Source organism: Anas acuta, chromosome 11 (assembly GCF_963932015.1).
Source record: "Anas acuta chromosome 11, bAnaAcu1.1, whole genome shotgun sequence".
Classification (NCBI taxonomy): domain Eukaryota; kingdom Metazoa; phylum Chordata; class Aves; order Anseriformes; family Anatidae; genus Anas; species Anas acuta.
The window spans coordinates 18,022,716-18,045,033 of NC_088989.1; the positions used below are offsets into that span (position 1 = coordinate 18,022,716).

At 41.4% G+C, this 22,318-nt stretch overlaps 1 protein-coding gene across 5 annotated transcripts in view; it reads right to left on the reverse strand.

Moving 5' to 3' along the window:
• RAF1 (Raf-1 proto-oncogene, serine/threonine kinase) overlaps positions 1-22,318 on the reverse strand; it is a 78,647-nt gene that overhangs the window by 22,135 nt on the left and 34,194 nt on the right. For 3 of the 5 annotated variants that reach the window (XM_068694605.1, XM_068694606.1, XM_068694604.1), the window contains 6 exons: positions 15,401-15,456; positions 5,034-5,249; positions 4,034-4,146; positions 2,860-2,962; positions 1,725-1,882; positions 648-746 (listed from right to left, as the gene is read on the reverse strand). In XM_068694605.1, the coding sequence (XP_068550706.1) occupies positions 648-746; positions 1,725-1,882; positions 2,860-2,962; positions 4,034-4,146; positions 5,034-5,240 (680 nt within the window). In that variant the 5' untranslated portion in view covers positions 5,241-5,249; positions 15,401-15,456. Of the gene's footprint in view, positions 1-647; positions 747-1,724; positions 1,883-2,859; positions 2,963-4,033; positions 4,147-5,033; positions 5,250-15,400; positions 15,457-22,318 lie in introns of those variants that run through there. The other 2 variants (XM_068694608.1, XM_068694607.1) reach the window with 1 other exon arrangement.

Genomic DNA, 22,318 nt, shown 5'->3' on the forward strand with positions numbered 1-22,318 from the left:
AAAAAACAAAAGATGGCCTGCCTTCTTCAGGCTCTAGAATTTAGAGGAAAAGAATACAGGCACAAATTAGGATCAGAAGACAGGCCCCTTTGGAAGAAAATAAAATTTATTCCAGCATTTAGAACTACAGGAACATTCTTGCTAGGTCTCAGAACTTTCTTCAAAAGAACAATATTTTCTGCTTCCACTGTTCTCTCTTTAATCCCTTATTAATGGTCATAACGTCAGGACTTTATTTTATTGTACACATTCGAGTCACGTATAATAAGTGAGTTAACCCTTACGTGTATACTACCTGATCAGATGAATTAGATTTGATTCACACAAAACCAAAGGGATCCTCAAATTTTCTTAGGCAAGAACACAAATGTCTCCACAAGCCTTTTAATATCCTCACTTAAAACCTTAGGACTAAAAATTAAAAATATAGATTCCCAATCAATGCTTTGCTTGAATCTAAGAGCAAGGAAGGACATTATGTATCATCTATGACGAAGTGGTGTTGCCTTGCACATTTATCCCAACCTTCTATGTGACTGTTCTATTTTCAAGTAGTTGGGGGTGTTTCTTTTTTGTTGTTGTTGTTGTATTTTGTTTTTAAACAACTGTATTTCCCAAAACAGAAATGACAGGAAATACTAGCTTACCTAACAGGTATCCGGGAGACAGACTCCCGCATCCGTCTCATTGTCAAGGGAGGTAGTGCAGGGACACCACTGTCATTGATATTTGAATTTGGGAACAATCTGAAATATCAACAAAAACAATTACAAATTCAACTGCTACACTACCTCCTGTACAATGCTGTTTAAAACTGAGAATTTAAAGGGCTGTTTCTTTTCAGCATAATTAACTTCATGAACATGTCCCTGTCTTTACATCAAGTTTTCCTTCTGTATGATATGACTAAAAACTATGTCATCGGACTCCCATCAGACTTTCATGTGTTCTTACTAAACTTCAGATACAAATCTGCAAGACTTCAGACTTTCCTGACAGGGTACTTGAAGCCAAATTTTTTATTAAACCCAGGCCGTCACAATCATCCTAAATTCCGATTACTAATCAGCAGAAGCAAATGCATACCTGTTTGACCAGTTGTTTTAAAAAATGCAATCACTAATCAAGACAAAGCCATTTATAGATTTTAACACTTTTGGATACAAGAACTTCTAACATAATGATCTTCATTTTTTTCTAACTGGTATTATGAAAGTATTATCCTTCATCACTTTTCTCACTGTTCCATTCATTTTCAATAGGGTGTGGAAGGCACTGGCAGTCCTGAAACACTCACATTTCCAACAGCTAAAAACCAGCTGAATCATGATTTCTCTTCTTCTAACACAAGTATTATGCAAGAGGAATTAGGATGCCTTCCCATGCTGAATCAAAAGGGCATTATAGTACCTGCCTGTTCATTCAGGAACTTTGTTTGCTTGTCCCAGAGTATCTAAATTTACAGCAATAACAAAATGCATATAAATGGCCTTCTTCACCTGGGAACAGACAGTCATTGCTGGCTGTTTTATGAAATCAATACACATGGTCTGGAACTCGATGAAAGTGATTACACTTCCCCAAGATCCAAATTCACCTCTATAACAAAAGATTTAAAAAAAAAAAAAAAAAAGATCCGAATTCATCTCTATAATAGAAGATTAAAGAAAAAGCGCTTGTCTGTCACAGAGTTACTGTTGCTATTAAAAAGGAACAGTCCTTACAAGAGTTGCCTGATATTGCTCCAGTCCACACACATGGTTGGAACTTTAGTGCTGCAGTGCTCATGGAATTTATAACCACATGTCTGACATCGAAACCCATTTAAGAGGAACTTCTGGCAGATGTCACAGAAAGCAAGCTTTAGAAATGTCTTCCGAGCCTAGAAAACACAATGAACGATTAATGCAAGATACTAGCTTCTCTTAGTTAATTAAGATGAACATCTTTCGAGCTTGAAATAAAAAAAAAACAAGGATAAAACGTTATCAGTGCCCTCAAAATGTTACTGAACTTTGAATCACACTCGAGGACTTTTGCATGTATTTTCAGTTTGGCTGGAAACCTGGAAAGTTTACAAACATTTATGGCATTATTTAATCAATAATTAAAAAAAAAAAAAAAAGAAAAAAAAAGGACAAAGTGTTCAAACATTCAAAATCACCATTTTGTGCTTTGTAAGTACATAAGAGTTGGATGGGGTGGGAATTGTTTTTTGTTGATGTTTTTGTTGTTTTGTCTACAAGGTATCATCAAAACTGAAAGAGGAGATCATTTATTAGCTCTATTAATTTGTTCTACATTGAACAAATCTTACCTCTCCCAAAACAGAGACTGTCAAATTACTAGGCAGCATTAGCTCACAGAGCAACTCCATGACCTTGCAGAATTAACAGCACCCCTGTAAATTCAGTGCAATTGCCAACAGATCCATAAGGCTGCTGAGCCTTTTTTTTTTTTAAAAGGGATTAGACAGAAGAGACTGAAAATGCAAGTCATTTCCCAATTCAGGGCTCTAAAGACATGATATTTTAATGCAACAGTTACAGAAACTTTTTTATATAAGCCCAAGTAATAAAAATGGCAATCATCTGACCACTGATGAATGTGTAACACAAGCTTTTAAAGTCTCTGATACCTATGAACCACTAAACGTAAGTAAGATTCTGACACTCCATCATCAATTGATATTTAGCAAATTCAGTTCATGGGGAGTGGGGGAAGGATTCAAATCATCACGTCTGAAATTTCCCCCTGCTTAGAGAACCAAAAGGCACCTAATGCCTAAAACATTATTTGACTAAACGTGTAGTTAAACTGGTACAACTTACATCAAAATACATAAAAGGAAATACTTACAAAATTGTGTGTAGTGAGTGGAACATGATCAAGAAAGTCCACTTGTAATTCCTCACCAATCAAGGAGGCAGCATCAGTATTCCAATCCAAACGCACTTTTTTACTGAAAGAAAAAGTGGAGAGGACAAATTTATTTAGGAGATAAGAAGTTATGTCTCATCAATGATCTATGTTTTGCAAGCTTTCTTGAATAAACTGAAAGCAAATACAAAAAAGCGCAGCTAATTTCTTACAGTAAGCTGTATTTCACTTCTTTAACATAAAAACATTAGAAGCAACTTCAAAGCCATAGCAATTCAACTCTTTTTATGTCTGTTTTTAACATGTAAGTCATTTAGATATAAAAATTATTTGAACTAAGACACCTAAAAGCTATAATGGAGTCGCAGAAATACCCTTATAAACAAAACAAAAGAAATTATGAATTATGACTTAGTGACATGAAAGCTGTATTATGTGCTTCAGCACTGAAGTTACTTGTGACCTCAAAATGGACTCAGTTACATAGAGACATAAACCCACAAATGACTGCCTCATGACTGAGGCTTAAAAGAGCATTAAGCCCACGCCTTTCGAGGTGTGAAGTTAAATGTATTAACTCCATGAGATACCTTCACTCCCTCAGCTTGTAAAAGAATCATTTGGTATTTAATAGCAGCATCCCCGGTCCTACAAAAAATAAGGAATACCTGAAGTGAGATTTAAATCCAAATACTGAAAATTTGTAGAGGAATGCAGAGCCTTAAAATTGAGCACACAGAGGAGATCTTCATTTAAGTTGGCCAAGAATTTCTAGCACTGAAGTTTACAAACTACGAATGCACACGAGAACTGCACCTCAGATATGAAGTCATATCACATCACTTCAACTAGAGCACGGCAAAAATCTTTGTAAAATGATACCAGAAACTTGAGTGTATCCCTCAATTTGGAACACATTTAATACTTAGCTAGAAAACAAAGTCAAACTTTTTAATACCCAGGAATCTTAAGGTTTTGCCCTAGAGACAAAAGAGTAAGGTAAAGAAATCAACATGGAAGCATTCACAATCAAACTGCACTTTTAAAATAAATTAGTAAAACAGGGAAATTAAGCATTATTGCTGCTATTCCAGAAACAAGATTTTAAAATGATCTAGCTGACAGTTTCACTTGTAACATTACGGACTCTTACCCTTTTGGTTCAGAAACAAGCCGAAAAACTGCACAGCATTCTGGCTGCAGACCTCTTACTTTAAGTGCCTTCATAAGACAATCATGTAAGGTCATCCCATTTCGCACATTTACCTGTGACCAAAGGAAAAAAACTGTAGTGAATGATGGCACAATTAGTTTAATTTTTTTTGGAAAATAAAAGTGTTTTTTTTTCCCCCTCCTCTTCTTTTCCCTAGAAGTTTCAGTATAAAAGTGACCAGTTGCGCATTTTAAGTTAATAAATACACAAATATACTTGACTTATTTAATGACAGACTGCTGGGCCCTCCCATTTAATTCCCTGCATGTTAAGCCAACATTTGGGACCGGCATGTTTTCTGCTCCTGCATGCTTGAGCAAAGGAAGTTTTGAAGCCATTTTATAACTTTTTAATTTCTTACTAAGTTTCTGTGAAACAATTTTATACAGCACTTATACATGTAGGTAGCCTATAAAAGCAATAGAAATGCAGACAAATGGAATTACCTTAAATATAGAAAAAGACTTAATTCAAACTTCAGGAAACTTTGCTTAAGATTATATTTATTGCTGGTACACTCAGCTGTAGAAAATCTCATAGCAGTGTTCCCTCAAAAAGTTCTACTTCAGCTTTATCTACCATACTTCACTGTGGGCATTTAAGGGAAGAAAATGGTGACAGAAATGACTACAATTTACTTCACACAGGCATAACTGTTTACATCAGCCAACTGTTTTCTTTTAATGTTAATTATTTAAGCAACATGTCTTGCTCACATACATTCAAAAAATACAGCACTGAGATGGAGAATCACTGGTGCTCAAAATACAGCCATCCTGTTTTCAAAATGTGTCCTCTAGAATTAGAAAACTGATGACAATGTATTTAAACACAGAAAGACCTTTTTGTGAAGCTTGGTATTTCTACTGCCAAATACACGTCATAGTATTCGTAATGGGAACAGTACCACATTTCTTACATAAAAGTAACACACACTTACCACTGTGCGTTGCTTGTTGGGCAAGAAAACCCGAATGGTATTACTAGTTTTAGAAGTATCTGATATTTTGCCATCATCAGATGCTCGGCGTTGATAACCAAACTGCTGGACGATAGTCGGCGAAATACAGTTTGGGCCATCAAAGACTGAATCCTTGAGTCCAAAACCGTTACTGATAGTCTTCCAAGCTCCCTGAATGTGCTCCATTGATGCAGTCTGAAAAACAACAAAATTAGGAGAGTGAGGGAAAATTAAAATATACATGATACAGTTCACCCACATCTGCAAAGTTAGCCCAAGTCTTAAAAGCATTTGCTTTTCTGTACATGCACAGGTCATCAGGCATATATGTGTAATTCCATTCTTACTGCACCTCTGGTGTCCAAGCAGCAGTTTACCATCATCTTAATTTAGACACTTGATGCCTGAAGGTAGTTAAATGCTAGCTGCAGGCCAAAAGAACAGTCCTGTGTGCAAGATATGGTATGCAAGCATTAGCACATTATATATTTTATATATATATATACACAACAGAAATTATAATAAACATTAGGAAAAAAAAAAAAAGAAAAAAATCTGTTTTTATCAGTGACTATGGGGGCTGGCTTGGGTCCTCCTTTCTGTTTTTGTGGTTTGTTTGTTTTGAAAAGAGTAGCAACACTCTGTGACATTTCAGCATACGCATCTCCAAGTGCAGAGACACGTACACACCCCTGCACACTGCTAAATGTGAACCCAGTACTACTTTTGCAAACTCAGGGATAATGATAAAGGTATTTTTTTGCCCAGCTCTTACAACTCCAGTACAGTTTGAACTCCAAATCATATTCCAAATGCATCTTATTCAAAACTAAGCAAAGTAAGAAACAGTTCTGAAATTTGAAATGTAAGCCTTGCCAAATTGCAAAGTAGTCAGACTCATTACCAAGCTTTCAGTAATAGTAATAATAATAGCAATAATGGAATAGTGAAAATAAGCTTGGTAGCTTATTAACCACCCAAAAAATGCATCCCTTTATAAACATCTGAGAAACTGATATTTAGAACTTCCCAGTGTACTTTTGCCACGTTAGTAGATTAATGCCAGCTTTAGCCTTAGGCCTTGTGCACCATCACTATATTCCTGCTCACCTCTATGAAGGGGAAAGAAAGTCATATTAAAGCTGTTAAATCAAAAACCAAGTCAGCCAGGAAGTACCAAAACAACGGTCTTCCAAACAATCTTAATTCCGTCCCCTTATGGCCCAGTAAAGCCTACACGGAGAGACCTCTGCTGTTTCCTAAAGCCACCACCAACTCAGTGCAGAACACCAGGCACACCTGTACCGAACACCTACCAGCAGCTATTCAATCTCGTTTCGTGCTTCTTTGAACCCTCCAATTCATTTCAGGCCCAGCACCCATGATAGAGACCGTGTGCTCTCCCCACCCCAAACAGACACACACGTTGGTCAGAGAAAAAGGGCCGTTTGCTACAGCTGAAGAGCTAAAGTAATGGAATTCACGGAAAACATCTCCACTGGTGTTAAGTGTCCGTTTTGGGATGTCCAGAAGTATAAACTTTTGGTTTCAGAGAGGTTCCACTCAAAGCACAGCTACAAAAAGGTTGGTAAGCACTCGACATTGCTACAGCCCTACACCCAGATGTGACCAGTACCTAGAAAGGAACCATGACCAACACCCTGGAAGAAAAGGGTCTGGCTGATGTGAAACACCTCCCACTGCGTGCAGACTGCAGCAGAAGCGAGAAGGAAAAAGAATCCATTCCCTCTCTTTAGTAAACCACTACCTACCTCATTCTCTACGTATCTTTTAATTTATGTAACAAATCCACTGCATGTAATACTGCTAAAAATATTCATGGGAGGAATTATATCAGGTTTCTGTTTCAAATTTCAGTGAAACAACATCATACAGAAAGGAACGGCATCATTCCGGTGCCGTTCTCTGGCCTAGAAGTAATCTTCTTTCCCAAAAGACTGCGTATACAAGATTTTCCCATAATCTCTGAAAAGCACCCTTCTGTAGTGTGTTCTTACCACCTACATGTTTTTGTCACGTCCTGTTGATATTTTCTAGAAACAGTCCACAGGCACAGAACGTTAGCAAGCAAGACGACTGATTTCATTAACTAGGCAATAGCAACGGCTAAATGGGAAGTCTGAAAAGATGCCGGTGAGAGCAAGAGCAGTACTGATCCTACAATATTGCTTCTGTAGCAGTACTGGTACTGGAACTGGTACTATTTCCTGAACTTGTAAGACAATTTGAATTAATTTAAGTTTGTAAGGAACATACTCAGTGAAAAAGTTACCTGTTTTCTTCCCTATAAATCTCTCCACCAGCTCACCCATGGGGTCAGGTGAGCACTGGTTCTGCTGAAAGACTGCAGCTGAAGAGGGGCAAAACTGCACCAGAGCAAACTTCAGGCAGCCAACCCGCTCACAAACTGCACCTGAAGTTACTCATGAACTGCTCTTAACCCAAAGCAGATCGCCCTGTCAGGGTCTGTGCTCAGTCTTGGTACACCAGGTCAGAAGCTTGGAGATGTGAAAGATGTCAGGCTCTAAACCACAGAAAAGTTTTTCTTGTGTGTACTTTTCAAGGAAACAGACACAGGGTGCATAAATAAAAGGTCTTTTGTGTTCCCTTTTATTTCTAAGGCAACTGGTACATTTGTTGTCCCCTCTCCCATGAGATCAGTTGTGTACCAAAACCACCTCACCTTTCTCCATGCCCATTAAGAACCCCACACCTCCACCCTCCGCTCCACACTGTGGCCTCTTACGCTCCATGCCAGTGGGGGTCGTACGGGTTAGCTGGTGAACTTTTCTTTCACTGCAGACGTACCCAGTGGCCGCAGCCACGAGCACAAACATCCCCCCACCTGCCGTCGACACTCCTGCACCAGTGCCAGCAGCTCTGCAGGCCCCCTGCTTCAAAGGTTCATAGTGTACCTTAAAATGCCACTAATAACTAAAGCTCTGTACGCAATCAAGACCTAGTAGGATTTATATATTTTGAATTATTTCTTTTTTAAACCTATGGCACGTTAATGACAGCAGTCTTAGAGTTGGTGGGAACAAGGACTGGGAAGACAGAGGAGTTCTGAAAAAAGGAGGGAGAAATGGAGATCAAAGTGAGGAAAACAACAGGGTTCAGCATGCAGAACCAACTACAAGTACAACACGCCAAGCGTTCAGAAGTATTTTCCTATACCTAGGAAACAAAAAGGAGAAAAAATGATACATACAATAGCAACAACCACACTGAGCTTACAGATAGCTACAAGAATAATTAGACAGCAGCAAGAAAAAGAATGGGAGTAAATTGCTATATAAGGATATTAAGATGAAACCCAGTCAGTCTGGTCTCTGTCCTCCTCTCCACTTACCCACACTGTGGGGAATCCTTCTTTATTGCAGATTTCTGGGTACTGCACGGGACAAACCAAGCCAAGAGCTCGGCTGGATTTCTCTGCCAGCACGCTGAGGTGCACAGCAGCCGGGCAACACCAACACCTCCGTGCTGCTACTGCTCAAGTCAGCTGACAACAACGCAACATTAATTTATTTTGTCATGCTGCCAACGTTTCCTGAAGAATTCAAGTGAAAACAGGAAATGACAAAAAAAAATTCGAACTTGCATCTTGACAGAAGCTGGGTTTCGCACCACAAAAAGGTCCTTCCCGACTCCAGCAGCGCCCTGCCCCAGTACCAAAGGCTGCTGAGGCCACAGAAGGGCCTACCCACAGAAGTGAATTTGGAGCCTGCTGTACACACAATTACAAAAACAAGGTCATCAACTGCTGCCAGCCTGCTGTGCAATACAAATGTCAGCAGTACCTTTCATCGTGCAGTCACGTTCTTCTCTCTCCTAGGAGCTTTGCCTCGTGTAAGTGTTTTGCTCAAGGAAGTGCAGTACATTCAGAGGCTCTGAACGGTCAGCGCTCTGAGGCAGCTGCAGCTTTCACCAGCAATTCATACATATATAAGCTAGAGGAGGCAGCAGTCATGTATTTCCTTTTCTTATAACTACCACTGCAAAGTGGCAGAAAATAGGAATAAACTGCTGCAGGTCATGGCAATGTTAATCTGCAGTAGGGAGATTTATTTACTTCAGCGAACCCACCTGAGTCCTGAGCTTACTGGGTAACTTCGCGTCAAACCTGGGAGGGACTCCAGGAGCTTGGGCAGCAAATAGGGAAGAGAAAAATCCGAAATGATTGTGAAGGAACCTTACACTAACAGCATTACAAGCAAATGAAAATGGAAGACTCTATTCCTGCCTTCCTGAGCAAGCAAGCCCCTGAGGTCTGTGCCTCTGCATCTTGGTGGCAGCCTTGCGACAAAAGGCAGAGGGAAGAGCGGGATGCCCGGCAGGGCTCAAATTGCTGCAGGAGCGCTCTCATGTTCAGCCTTAGTGTCATGTTCTTGAGAGCCTACACGGCACGTGTAGATTGCTGCAGAGGACAAGCTTTGGTGTCTGAGGAGAGACAGAGAACTTGTGAACTGCGGTAACTCTGTTCTCGACCTCCTTGGCTCGTTGGAGGGACTCGTCAGGCCACCAGGAGCCCAGCCGGGAACACCGGGACTCTGGCAGGACACGGGCAGCCACCACACACCTTCCCTCCTCACCAGCCACTGGTCTCGGGCTGTTATCTGGGCAGAACGGGGCCAAAACAACTGCTCCTTAAGAAATAAGTGAAGAATTACTTACTTTTCCACTGCCCTTTAGCGCAGAGGAAACTAGCTTAGAAAACTATATAAATAAATACCAATTCTGAACACAAACAGCTCATTTCACACACCAATGTGAGGTAAGAGAATGGCAACTACTTGAACTGATGAAAAACGTATAATCACACATCATCCGAACACATACACACACTGAATACCAAAGGAAGCACAACAGCAGGAGCCAACAGGACACGGGTTGATCCCACTTCTGGCCACCCTACGACGTAAGACGTGCACTGGTGTAGCCTGCCATTCAGTGCCCAGTCCCTTGTGCCCTAGCACCGATTCCTTTATCTATATGGGGACTTTGCTCCAAACAGCAATCCATGAAAGCCACTTCCACTGAAACTAAATTTTTTACTCGAAATCTCCCAAGATCCACACCAATTCACCCCAGTGCAAAGCTATCTGATGTGTTCTGAAGAGAAATTTAATTTAAAACAAAGGAAGAAAGATTGTGTAACGCTGCCTTCATAAATACAGCATTCTTAGTTTATGCTTATTCCAGAAAAACTAGTTTTTCTTCCTTTAAATGAGTTACGAGCCTGTTTTTGAAACATAATCATTACCAGATAGTAGATCTTTACACTGTGTTCAAGTAGTCCATTGCCAGCTGAATGCTTTCACACATCTTTTTAAGATTTTTCTTCCTGCTACTCTTCACTTTCATGGAAATTACTACAGTCTGTCTACAACCGAAAAACTGCAACAACAGCATTCAGATATTATTTTAAGTATTAAAGTACAAGCATATTGATCCCGTTCTAGAATCAGTACCAGTAGGAAACTGATTTAGTGATTTATTTCACATTAAACACTCAGGCTGCACGGAAAAAAATCTCGTACTATTCCTCCTCCTTCCACAGCTCTACTACGTGCTGGGACCAAGACTGCATCTTTATCTGGTATTTTTTGCACAGATGGCAGATCTTGATAATTAGTAATTTGTACAAGCATTAAAACTGAAAGCACAAAACAGCTACGTCATGCACACACCTAACTGTAAGCAATTCCTAGAGATCCCTCACTGAACAGTCCCAAAGCTTCATTTCCAAAACCAATTAGGTGGAAAAATCTCTGCCCAATGATAAACACTCCAACGTTTAATACACGTCAGGAATCTTTTTTCCCCTCATCAAAGCAGACATTAGGGAGCAGTACATTTGCTCTCATCTAAGCTTTACCAATACACTCCGCAAATGGTGCCATTAGAAAAATTTAATCCCATTCCAAATACAACCAACACTGAACAAAAAACTGTGGTTTAATTACTGTGAAAGTCACATTTTCCTGAATCAATGTGTCTGCTAGAGCAACTTTTAGTTTCAAGGTTTGGTTAATCCTAATAAATAATATCAGAAACTGAAGACAAACTGCCTGCATATCGTACTCACGCTGGGAGAAATGGAAGCATGGAGAGGCATCCTTTGCTTGGTAAAAGCTAAAGCAAGCAGTAAGTCAAAACAAAATCCTGTCCATTACAAACTATCTAGCAAATCTAAAAGACACTTTAAGTTACTTTAACTTTATCTAGAACCACAAAAGCCTTTAGTTTGAACCGTTAGAACTTCAGTCTGTCTTCCTGAAGAGTGCCAAGCTGGTAACGAGACAGCCCCAAAGCTCACAGCGTACAAAGCTGAACTCCTCTCAGTAGGCTCAGTTTAAGTGCCTTGCCCTTTCCTTTATTTCTGAAACAGATACCAAAACCTTTTAAAGAAAATGTAAATACAGTTCCCTCCTCCCAACAAACACATACACACTTTGCCATTTTTACCCACGCAAACACCCGACAGTCATGCTCAATTAATGGCATACATAAATGCAAAGCAAGGGGATAAAAAAGAGAAAACTTTCAAAAAAAAAAAAAACTTTCAAAATGAAAACTTTTGTTAGAAGGTAGAAGCTTTAAAATTTGCTTATAAGAAATGTTTTCATCTCTGAGAGAGAAAGCTCACTCATGTTTACCCAAGTGTTTCTCAGCCCCCCTCCCATATAGCAATTTTCAATTGATTTAATATTGCATGGGTGAGCAATTGTCTAGGAAAAGCAACACAAAACAACAGCAAAAAAATAAATACATAAAAACACCACACCAAAGAAGTGTCTTCTCTGATATATGGTACTACATTTTTAAAAATAGCTTTACATAGCTGTAGAAGATAAAATATAGAGCCATTCCTATCCTAATAAATACAGCTGTTATGCACGCAAACATAAACACAGGGCAAGAGTTGGGGTTGGTTTAACAACCCAAGCACATCTCGCGTGCATCTAGAAGGCTGGGGATTTTCCTTCTGATGTTTTGCATTTAAAGAGATGAACACCATAAAGCAAGGTCCCTCTTGGTAGAATTGACATTTAGGAAAAAAAAGCTGTATGTTTTTTTTTTAATGTAATTGTTCAAAAAAGACAAACAAGCAAACAAAAACCCCTGACCCATAAAACACAACCTTTCCACCTCAGTTATCCTGATCTTTTAAGCATCTTCTCTAACCTTTTTCTCTCTTTCTCTCAGCCATTCATTTCTTACCATTCTGTTGCTGCTATAACTTGAAGGTATTCAAGGAGGGAAAACACGGTGTGGAATACGACTGCCCAGTTTGATACACTTCCAGACTGATTAAACCTTTGCAAGTCTATTAATTTTCTGTATTTAAGATCAAAACTTTGGCTAGTAAGCATAAACCAAATCATACTGCTCCGCTTTTACAGCCCCAAAGTTCTAAACTGTTTTTTTTTTTTTCTGAGAAAAGCAGAACAAGTGTAAAACGTAAAAAAAAAAAATAATAATAATGATAATAATGGTATTTTGCATTTCTGAAAGCATGATTAAAAAGAAAATACAAAGCATTTCCTCTACAGCAAATACAGGCAGCACGCCATGCTGGTACTTTAGCTCTGTGATCATGGAGCTCTTCAAAAAGCACCTCCTTCTATGCCAATTTGCAGTAAAGGCATAGGAAACCATCTTTCTTAATAAGTTTCTGTTCCTAGGCTGGATTTTGGGCTCTGGTTATGAGGTATTTATCACAAAAGCTATCTGCACCTTTGATTACTTCGTGCCTGCTCTCCTCCTGGTGGTTGCAATGGCTCCAGGCTACTCTTCCTGAACACCTGCTGCTAACATCTGCTTGGCTTGTCCTTTGCACATGGAGAGCCTGGTTGTCAGTCACCCATTTCTTCACAGGGAGTTGATACCAAGTTCAAACTCCGAGCTCTGTAACTTTCCCTACAAAAGCCAAACTCCTTCAATTAGAAGAAACAGAAGCACTGAACACTCTGCGGGTATCTAAAAGACCAGAAAGTGATACAAAATCCAAACCCTTCCCTTTCCCAAAGCAAAGCACAGTCCCAGGTAACAAGAAAACTGCTGTGGGCATATCCAAGCACTCGATCGTACCTTTTTACAATTCTAGTTAAGTACTGTTGCTGACTTTAGATTCACAATAAATAAATAGAAATAAAATTACTTTTAGAACAGTCACAAAAGGACAAGGGAAGCTGGGAAAGTATGCATTTTTTTGCACTTATGTCCAAGGTTTGCCAACAAAGCATCAGAACTCAGCATCATGTAAAATCTAAGCTGATTTAGTAACTGTTACCTGAAGTATAATGCCCTAGAATATTTATCTTATAATCAAAATTGGTAAATATCAAGAGGTGTTCACTCCATGCTGTTAAGGTGTTCTCTTACATCTCAGACTACTGCAGCTGAGATGATATTTCAGACTCTCACTTTTCAATTTGGTCAATTCAAATGCACTGCTAGAAACAAAAAGCACACCGAACAGTGCTTCTTATACCTGACTGTATCAGAGTCACATCACAAGGCACCCTTACCACCCTCAGACTTCTTGTTTCTCACCACGTTAACTTCTCCATGAAGTGACACGTCCCTCCAGGAAAGACCCAGGCACGAGGCAGCCCTTCGGGGGGCCGTGCAGCACAGAGCAGGGCTTTGCCTTTCCACGCGTATGGTACATTACAGGCAAGGCAGCCTCTGGATGTACAGCTGATAGCAAGACTTGTGGAAAAAATGCTTGTCCATTCTCAGACATGTGCTTATTTGCATTTTGAACTTGCTCATGCTTGAATTGTTTCAAGTATGGATGAAAGCCCCAAACTGTGTTTAGAGTTCCCTGGAACTCATCCACTTTACAGCAAGGATGAAAAAGTTACTCAAATGTCAGCAATCCACCAAACGCCCTTCCCACACAAGTTCTCCAGAATTAAACAAAAGCTGCTGAGAGCCTCGGCACAAAGAGGCCCCGGCTCTCTCCTCCCCAGCTGCATGTAGGAAACGAAGCACCACTGAGGACACCACCATGGCTCCTTAAACAAACCCCAGCTTTGCTGAAAAGGAAGGCAGCCCAAGATTAGGTTAATTAAATAACTACTGGGAGGTGCTGCTTATGAAGGCTATGCATGTTTGAATTGTTGTGTACAGTTCAAACGTAACACAACTGCTATTAAAAATGTTACAGAATAGCAGATAATGCTGGGTGATCTGTTCAGTTAGAGCAGGATGCAGTGATCCAGCTGAGTCAAGAGTTAGCTGTCCTCTGCACTCACCCTGGCCAGTTTTCAACTGGTAAATTCAGTTTATGACATGTGAGCCCTGAGCCAGAACCAGCAGAGCCCCAGGGAGGTCAGGGCCCGGGTATGGACAGTGTACAAATCCACACCTGAGGGGTGAGGGGAAAGTAGGGGGCAACAGCACCAAGAAAGGACTGGAAGGAACCTTGAAGATACGTCTCTGGGAGCTTCCAGCATGAGAATAAATGATGCCCTTTGGATTTTATAGCCAGTGTGTGCACCCGGGAATGGGTCAATGTATGCATCTGCAATATGAACCAAACCTAACGTGGTAATACTCCAGTATGTTAGTTACAAAGTGCCTGGACAGTTTTACCAATGTTCTTTTACTGTTTCCAATGCACAGGTATACGAAACTTGCATAAAATGGCAAATAAAAAATGAATCTAAGCAGAATTTACCAACTGAATACAAGCAAAATTACTTAATATCTGTCAAACATGCACTGTCCTTAGTGCCTGAAGAAGAGAAAAATTACATTCCAGTTTAACTCTATCTTACATTATCTCACTAAATACTTTTAAGAAATTACAGTTCTTACCTGGGTGGGGTTTTATTTATTTATTTAGCAGAGTGTTTCAGAGGTACAATCTCAGAAAAACAAAACAAAACAACCAAAACAAAAACCTCACCACTTGAAAGATAATGCCACAGACTTGATTTGTATCAGCTCTACATCACCCACAACAGATCACAACAGTAGTTGGGAGAAAGGCAAACGCTATTTAGAGAGAAGTATCAATAAAGTTCTAAACCAAGGAGGGGTTTTCCTCTACAAAGTAAACATCCACGGAGACTGACTAAAGCAAGAGCGTAAGTTAAACACATGCTGCTGATAAAGCAAATGCTGAAACTGCTGTAGACATCACATCAATTTTGTGGAATTTTTCAAAACACAAAAAAGCAAATTTCGGCAGTAGTCAGGGAATACAAGCACAGAACTCGGTTGTGCTAAGGTTCCTTTCCCACTAACAGTGACCCAGGGGACTTGGCAGAGCAAGGAGGAAGGGAAAGACAGAAAGTGATTTATACCTTTAGTTCTCCTTTACGTGAACGAAGTCCTATGACAAAACAATGAAGTACATCATCTGTGGAAAGTAAGACACAAAAAAAAGAGAGATTTACTACTTTAATAGACAAACATACACACCAAATTAATAACCAACAGATTATTTCATGAATTACATCAGCATTAGGGTTAACTTGTCCTCTCTCTATTCTACTAGCTTTGGGGGCCCTCCATGATGTTTCCACACTCCAGGGCAATGAGATGCACTGTGTAAGGCCAGGCTGCACGACAACCAAGACAAACATGCCAGTAACAGCTAAAGAATCTCATTCTTATTCAAGAAAAGTCATAAAAATCTTTTACTGCTGAAACTCACTAAAGTAAACAGCAAGTACATCCTGAATGCTTTCTTCTCAGCCATCAGGCCCTTACTGACACAGCAACCACCTCGCTGACTCAAACACTGCAACAAACCCTGCATCCAAAAACAAGAAACAAAAAGGTAACAAGGCAAACCTCTGAGGCTCTCTATCTTGTGTACAAGCATTAAGTGCAAGAGGAGGAATTCCCAGGGAATCTGCAGAAGCCTTGGTTAAAGATACGAAGCTCCAATTAGTTAGCAGGGTCTGCTCCAAAAGGTTGCCCAGGGGGCAGCTGGGTTTCAAGCACCTCCACCAGCACAGCCTCTCTGAGCAGCCTGGTCCAGAATTTGACCACATGCAGAGTTTAAAAAAAAAAAAAAAAAGGAAGAAAAAAGTGATTTTGCTATGTTCAGATGGAGTTTCACGTATCTGAATTTGTGCCCATTGCCTCCTGCCATCACTGGGCCCCCTGAGAAAAGCCTGGGGTCCTCCCACCAGGTATTTTTACGCATTGACACCATTCCCCAAAAGCCTTCTCTTCCTCAGGCTGAGAAGTCCCAGCTCACCCAAGTCCGTCCTTATATGAAATAAGAGGAAGTACACAAGGGAAAAAAAAAAAAAAAAAAAAAAAAAACAAACTAGAAGAGCCCTTATATTGCTCGTTCACTTTCAGTTGCCAGTACTGTCTCTCCTGGACAGGGCAGGTGTGTAGGGGCAGGAAGCTGCAATGATTTTACCCAAGACAGCAAGCTCCCAAAGCCTAGCAAGAAACCAGAAGAATGCTTTGTGATCTTCACCCTACGCTACTTATTTTAAACCTCCTGACAGTCTGAATCGTACATCTACCCAGCCTGCACAGCTCTCTGCAGCCTTCAAGCGTGCTCCACGCAGAGCGCTGCGATGCTTTCCATGGTGGAAAAGGATAAAACAGGGGGACTGCGGAGCAGGCAGGGAGCGGGGGCCTTCGCACAGCGCCGAACAAGCCGAGGGCTTTAGTTCTAGCAGGACTGGTGAGCAATGACTGAACTCAGGGAGAGCATTTGCTAGCAGAATTGGCAAGGAGGAGAGCGTATGCAGTGAGCTGACAAAAATCCCAGCTGTTATTGCAGATGGGAGGCTCCATTAAATCTGAGAAGTAGAATTGTTTACCTAAGACAATGGCAAAATCAAGGCAGAAGAAAACTACGCTGTGCTGGAGGAAGTGTGCCTACTGCAGGATTTCCACCTGAGCCACTCCACAGGACAAGGGACGGAGCAGGGGAAGCAGGTGTTCTGCAAGGGGAACACTGAAGGAGAGCACGCTCGCCCCAGATCACTCACAGTGTCCGAACACCACCTCCCAAACAGCCACGATTGCTACGATCACACCGAATTCACAGACATCAAGAGTGTGTAGCACAGAGCTGTGAAGCGGCAGCTTTGTGTTTCGGTGCTGTCAGGTCACTTTGCAATTAGATGCTGACGGCGTTAGGAAAGATACCCGGACCGGACCGGCGAGGAGAAGCACAGGAGCTCGGCGTTTCGCTGTCTGTGAGCCTGGCAGCCCGCAGAGGGGACGTTTCGGGTGTGCTGCTGCCCATGCAGACCGCAGCGTCACCCTGCTGTGCCATGCTCGCTGCTTCCTCCTGTGTGCACGACCATCGGGCGGGCGGTTATGGCACTTTGTCACTGAAAATCTATTCTGAGAAACTATATTAAATGCATTTTCTGTTGAGCGAAGGAACCGGCAGCTTAAAATTAATTAACACTCGCTGGCCTTCTTGGAAATTATGACAAAAAAACCTCCTACTCCCCTTACTCCTCGGCTGCGCTATTAACTCCCAGCTTTCAAATTACACCGCCTATTTAAAGGCTCCACATGGGAAACTGAGACAGACAAAACACTCAATATACAAAGGAAACCAAAACAGAAAAACAAAAAGAAAAGCCTCTTCCAGACATAAAATATGCAAACAAAAATTAAAAAATATCTTGCAGCCACGGCAGTAATATTATTTCTGGTGACTGAAGGAAAAATATTTTCAAGCTTGAGACAATTTTAGTCTCAATCTGCCTGATAATTTTATTGAATATTTTCTTCAGAGCATATTGGGCTTCTGCAAAACAAAATAATTCCAGGTACCGTCCTGTAATTTAACATCACAAGGGCAGATCTTACTGGAATAGGTAAAAATAGCTCCAGTGAACATGCCAAAGGAGAGTCTTTCCACTATATGGCCACTGCTTAGATTGCAACATCAGCTGGCTCTCTTTTTATAACCTCTTGATTGCCAGTGAACAAGTTACATGGAGAACTTAAAAGGTTTGAGGAACAGAAGAGCAAGCTCCGAAACCCCTTTCAGCTGAAATCAATCCACTGGACCACCGACACGAAGGCTTTGCTGCAGCACGCTGTTAGTGCCTGGGTAAGCTTTCCAATTGCTTCTAAAAGCATTTAACACGAATGATGTAATTCCGAAATACAGCTTATTTTTTGCTAAATGTCAGCACAAAGCTAGAGGCTTGCACACTCCCTCATTTCTTGTGGCTGCAACTCAGCCTGGGAGCCCCCTGGCTCCCCCAGCACCTGCCCTGGGCTGCTCCCCATCGACCCATTTGGGCCAATTTCTGCAAACACACCCCCCAGCCCCAGCCACCCTGGAGCACCTGAGGATGTTCTCTTCCATGCTTCCACAGAAAGGGAACATCCATCGCAGCACAGACATCTACAGCTGCTAGGGCAGCGCTCAGCAAGGCACAGGGGCTGCTGCGCTACAAGTTCAAGCTCTTTTAGCCACCATTTGACTTACTGATGGCTGAAACTGCTCAGCTTTCTAGCTAGGTACAAGGAAACCAGTCTCCTCCCACCTTCAACACCACGCGGGGCCCTACTGACTGGACACGGCTTTCTGAAGTTATGGAAGGGGAGAGGGAAAAGAAAGACACAAAACAGCAGGACATGACTTAGCTCGCACAAAGTTGCTCTTACATTTTTTACTTCGTTCTATAAAAGACTGAAAGAATGTCAATGTATTTAACTCTCCATACGTTTGGAACTGCTGCCCTGGTAAGAACCCTTCCTTATAGCACCCCGCGGCCCCAGCAGCGTGTGCCCATACGAAGAACTGGGCGTAGGTCTCAGGCGAGTTCGGAAGCAGGAAGAGTTGGGACATTGGCCGTGTGTTTTTACAACCATGCAGGTTTTACAATAAAATACAATAAATGCACAACGAACTGATAAAACAAATGGGTATTTTACTGGGCTTCTGAAAGAGATTAGACCTAAGGAAATTCAGATTCTATCAGAGATTAGTGAAATAATGGAACTTTTTACCTGACAAGAACTTGCAATTAACAGTTGCCAGGTAAACTCTGAACCTCTGAAATCCTGAAAAAAGGTTTTATACAACCTGAAGCTGGAGTCACATCCCACAGCCCATGTGTGATCAACGTTCGGTGCAACTTAAAAACAAAGTTTCTAAAACAAACCTTAAAAAAATCAAGTTTTCCTGCGCATCAGAACACACCTTTACAACTGGAAAAACACATTTCAGAAGTTAGCACAGGTTCTTACATCTTCACATTAAACAAGAACTTTACAAAAATGTTTTATTTTCAATGATGACGACTTGGGAATCAGGTATCTAGCATTTTTGGTAGCAATAAATTAGGAATTTTTTAAAATCTTATAAAACTTAACTTGTATTTCTTCCTCCCAGCAGCACTGCCATGCCTGAAGCCCTCCCTCCCCTGCAGGACGGCCGCCCCCGGCCCTGCAAACACAACTTCCATGCCAATTCCACAGACCTGCAAGGGAATCCTCACCTTCACCTGTCTTGCTGGGATCCCTTCGGGTTCCCCCAAAAAATGATGTGTAAAGTAGCGCATGCAATTTATTCTGAACAGGGGAGAGATGGACTGAAACAAAAAGGCTGGCAATACCCAGCTGCCCAACAGTTGTGGCTGGGCAGGGGGTTGGGAAGGACGCTTCCATCTTCTCCGCAGGTAGCAATAGCGGGCAGTGCCTTTAGTGCTACTCTAACAGACCAAAACGACCACTCTAGAAAATCCCAAAAGCACGGCCAGACTTTGGGCAAGCATGATTAAATGGTGGAGAACGGAACAAGACAGTGGAACATGCAAAAAGCACCTATATCTGATGGAGGTGACAGAGACATACACTAGAGCAAATGACGGCCAAACTAAACAGCTACAGAAAGACAAAAAGGCCAATTGGTTGCATATGAACCTTTCTCAATACATACTTAAAAGTCAGCCCTACAAAGGTAGCATTAAAGACCTCTTTCTTCTAGCGGGGCACCACCTTGCATCTCTCTGGGGCCTGCCTCTCCAGCTAGGTGTTCCTCAAGCACTCCTTGGCAGAGCCCTACCTTCTTCTCTAGTGGAAAAAGTTATGTAACAAAGCGCTGTGATGGGGGCTCTGAGCCATTTTTTAAAGTCTAAACCTCTGAGCTAGCTTTAATTAATATGGTTAACCCCACGCCACACCCAGCTTCACGGTAGTGAAGCAACCTCCCTGGCTTGGGAACTAAAAATACACAAGATGTCTCAACTGCTCTTAACCGATACTGTGTACTTCAAGTGGCAGGCGTATGAATTCACACCTTTTTGTCAGCTGTTAGCCAGAAATGAGTACTTTGGTGTGAAACCAGCAGCACGCATGCAGCACAAGCTGAAGTTTGAAACGGAGCCACCTAATGCAGCAGTCCGAGGCCACTGCAGCCATCGGTCCAACACCTGCACAGAGCCCCAAGCAAAGCGAGATGACCCCACAGAGCAATGCCACTGAGCTGCCAATAAAGGCCCTGCCGGCAGGTTGCAGATAAATGCAAAGACAACGAGGCAGAGACACACACTCACCGTGCACTAAGGTTACCTGCAAGGCAATTCAAGAAGTCTCTTGCCTGAGCTAAAACCAGTCAGCTCTGAGCTGTGCTAGAGCCCTGCTGCGTTTGGGGCACGCAGACGTGAGGAGCATGCCCAGGAGAAGCAGAGCACAGACACACCTGCGACAGCAAACAACCGCGCTGACCTGCGTTTGCCACTACATTGTTCCACACGAATCCTGAGCTTTTGCTCAAGCTTAGCTCTAAAAAGCTCGTCACTCCCCATGGGCGGGCAGAAACCTCTGCAAAATAAGTGATTTGATCACATTAGACCCCTTAAAAAATACTCCGTTATGTAAACATTCTTGCTTATTATCGGTTACAATTCTTAGCTCTGAAATCTGCCCAGAAAATGCTCCACTCCTTTCCCAATGACTCAAGAACTTTTGTTTATCCTCATCTACTGTACGCTCTGCAGCATTTCAGTACACAAGCTGACCATATTCTATTAAACTGTAAAAGGTCAGCACACACTGCTGCAATAAAATCAACTTTGTGTGAAATAGATGACATTTATAGTACAAACACAATATTCAAGTCACTAAAGGAATAAGCGTATGCCAGCTGCTTTTCAAAGCAAAATTGTTGTTTACAGAAAAATAGTGTACGCAGCAAGAGCCAACAGAGCACTGCGAATTATTCACAGAACTCTGTCCAAAACAGACTTGCTTTTCAGAAAGCCTACAAACATCACCAAATATACATCTGGATCACCAGTGGAGAAAGCCATACAAAGTAAGGTGCATTTAGTTCATGCTGTCTCAAAACAAATAAGCTAGTGCATACTCTTTGCTAAAAAAAAACTTTTTAATTTGTCATCAAGGCAACATTTTTCCCCCATTTCCTAGTGTTGTATCATCTTTTCTTTTAATTAACTTGTGGAGCTGACAAAATGCTTCCACGACCTTATTCGATACACAAGAGATTTCTAAGTTAGAAGCTTCTTTCAGCTACCAGATTTCATACCAGAAATACCAAAGGCTTTTGTGGAAGCCATCGTGTATCACATTGGTGCAATGGTGATGAGAACGCCTGCCCATGTACAAACTGATCTTAAACTTACTGAAATCATGCTTAAATTATCATACTTGAAATTTTAGTTAAATCGTAAGTTTTAATCTTGCTTTTTGTATTTTTGTTAGTTCCTGAAATAAAGATAATTTGGACTTATGCAATTTGGTATTTTTATAAGAAACAGAACGCTCACTTCTATTCCTCTTCTAGCAGCTGCAGTCTTTAGATTTCTGCATTTTTAAGTTGGAATACGCTCCGTGAGCTTACTGCTTCAGAAACAACCACCCCTTCCAATTACTCATCTGTTTCAAGCTGCATTTACATGGAACTTTTGGAAATGAAACTGCAAGCAGGAACTTTTACCCTTGTGTCCTCAGCAGCTAGTCTTACATGGCCATGCCATCCAGCTGTCCTTCATCCTCTCTTCCAGCAACTCTTGAGCACACTAGCTTATTTCAACTAACCAGTTAAGGAGAGGCATCAAGAATATAAAGTTCCTACACTATGGAAGTAAGAAGCCAGAGCACAACAGAATCCTTCGCTCTCGCAGCCTCTCCATCAGCCGGGCACTGCAGCACAAACCTTTGGTGTGCCAGCTGCAGCAGTACCTCGCCACGTGATGAAACCAAACCAAGAAAAAACCTCCCTCCTGCCTAGCTGGCAGGCCAAGAAGGTAGAC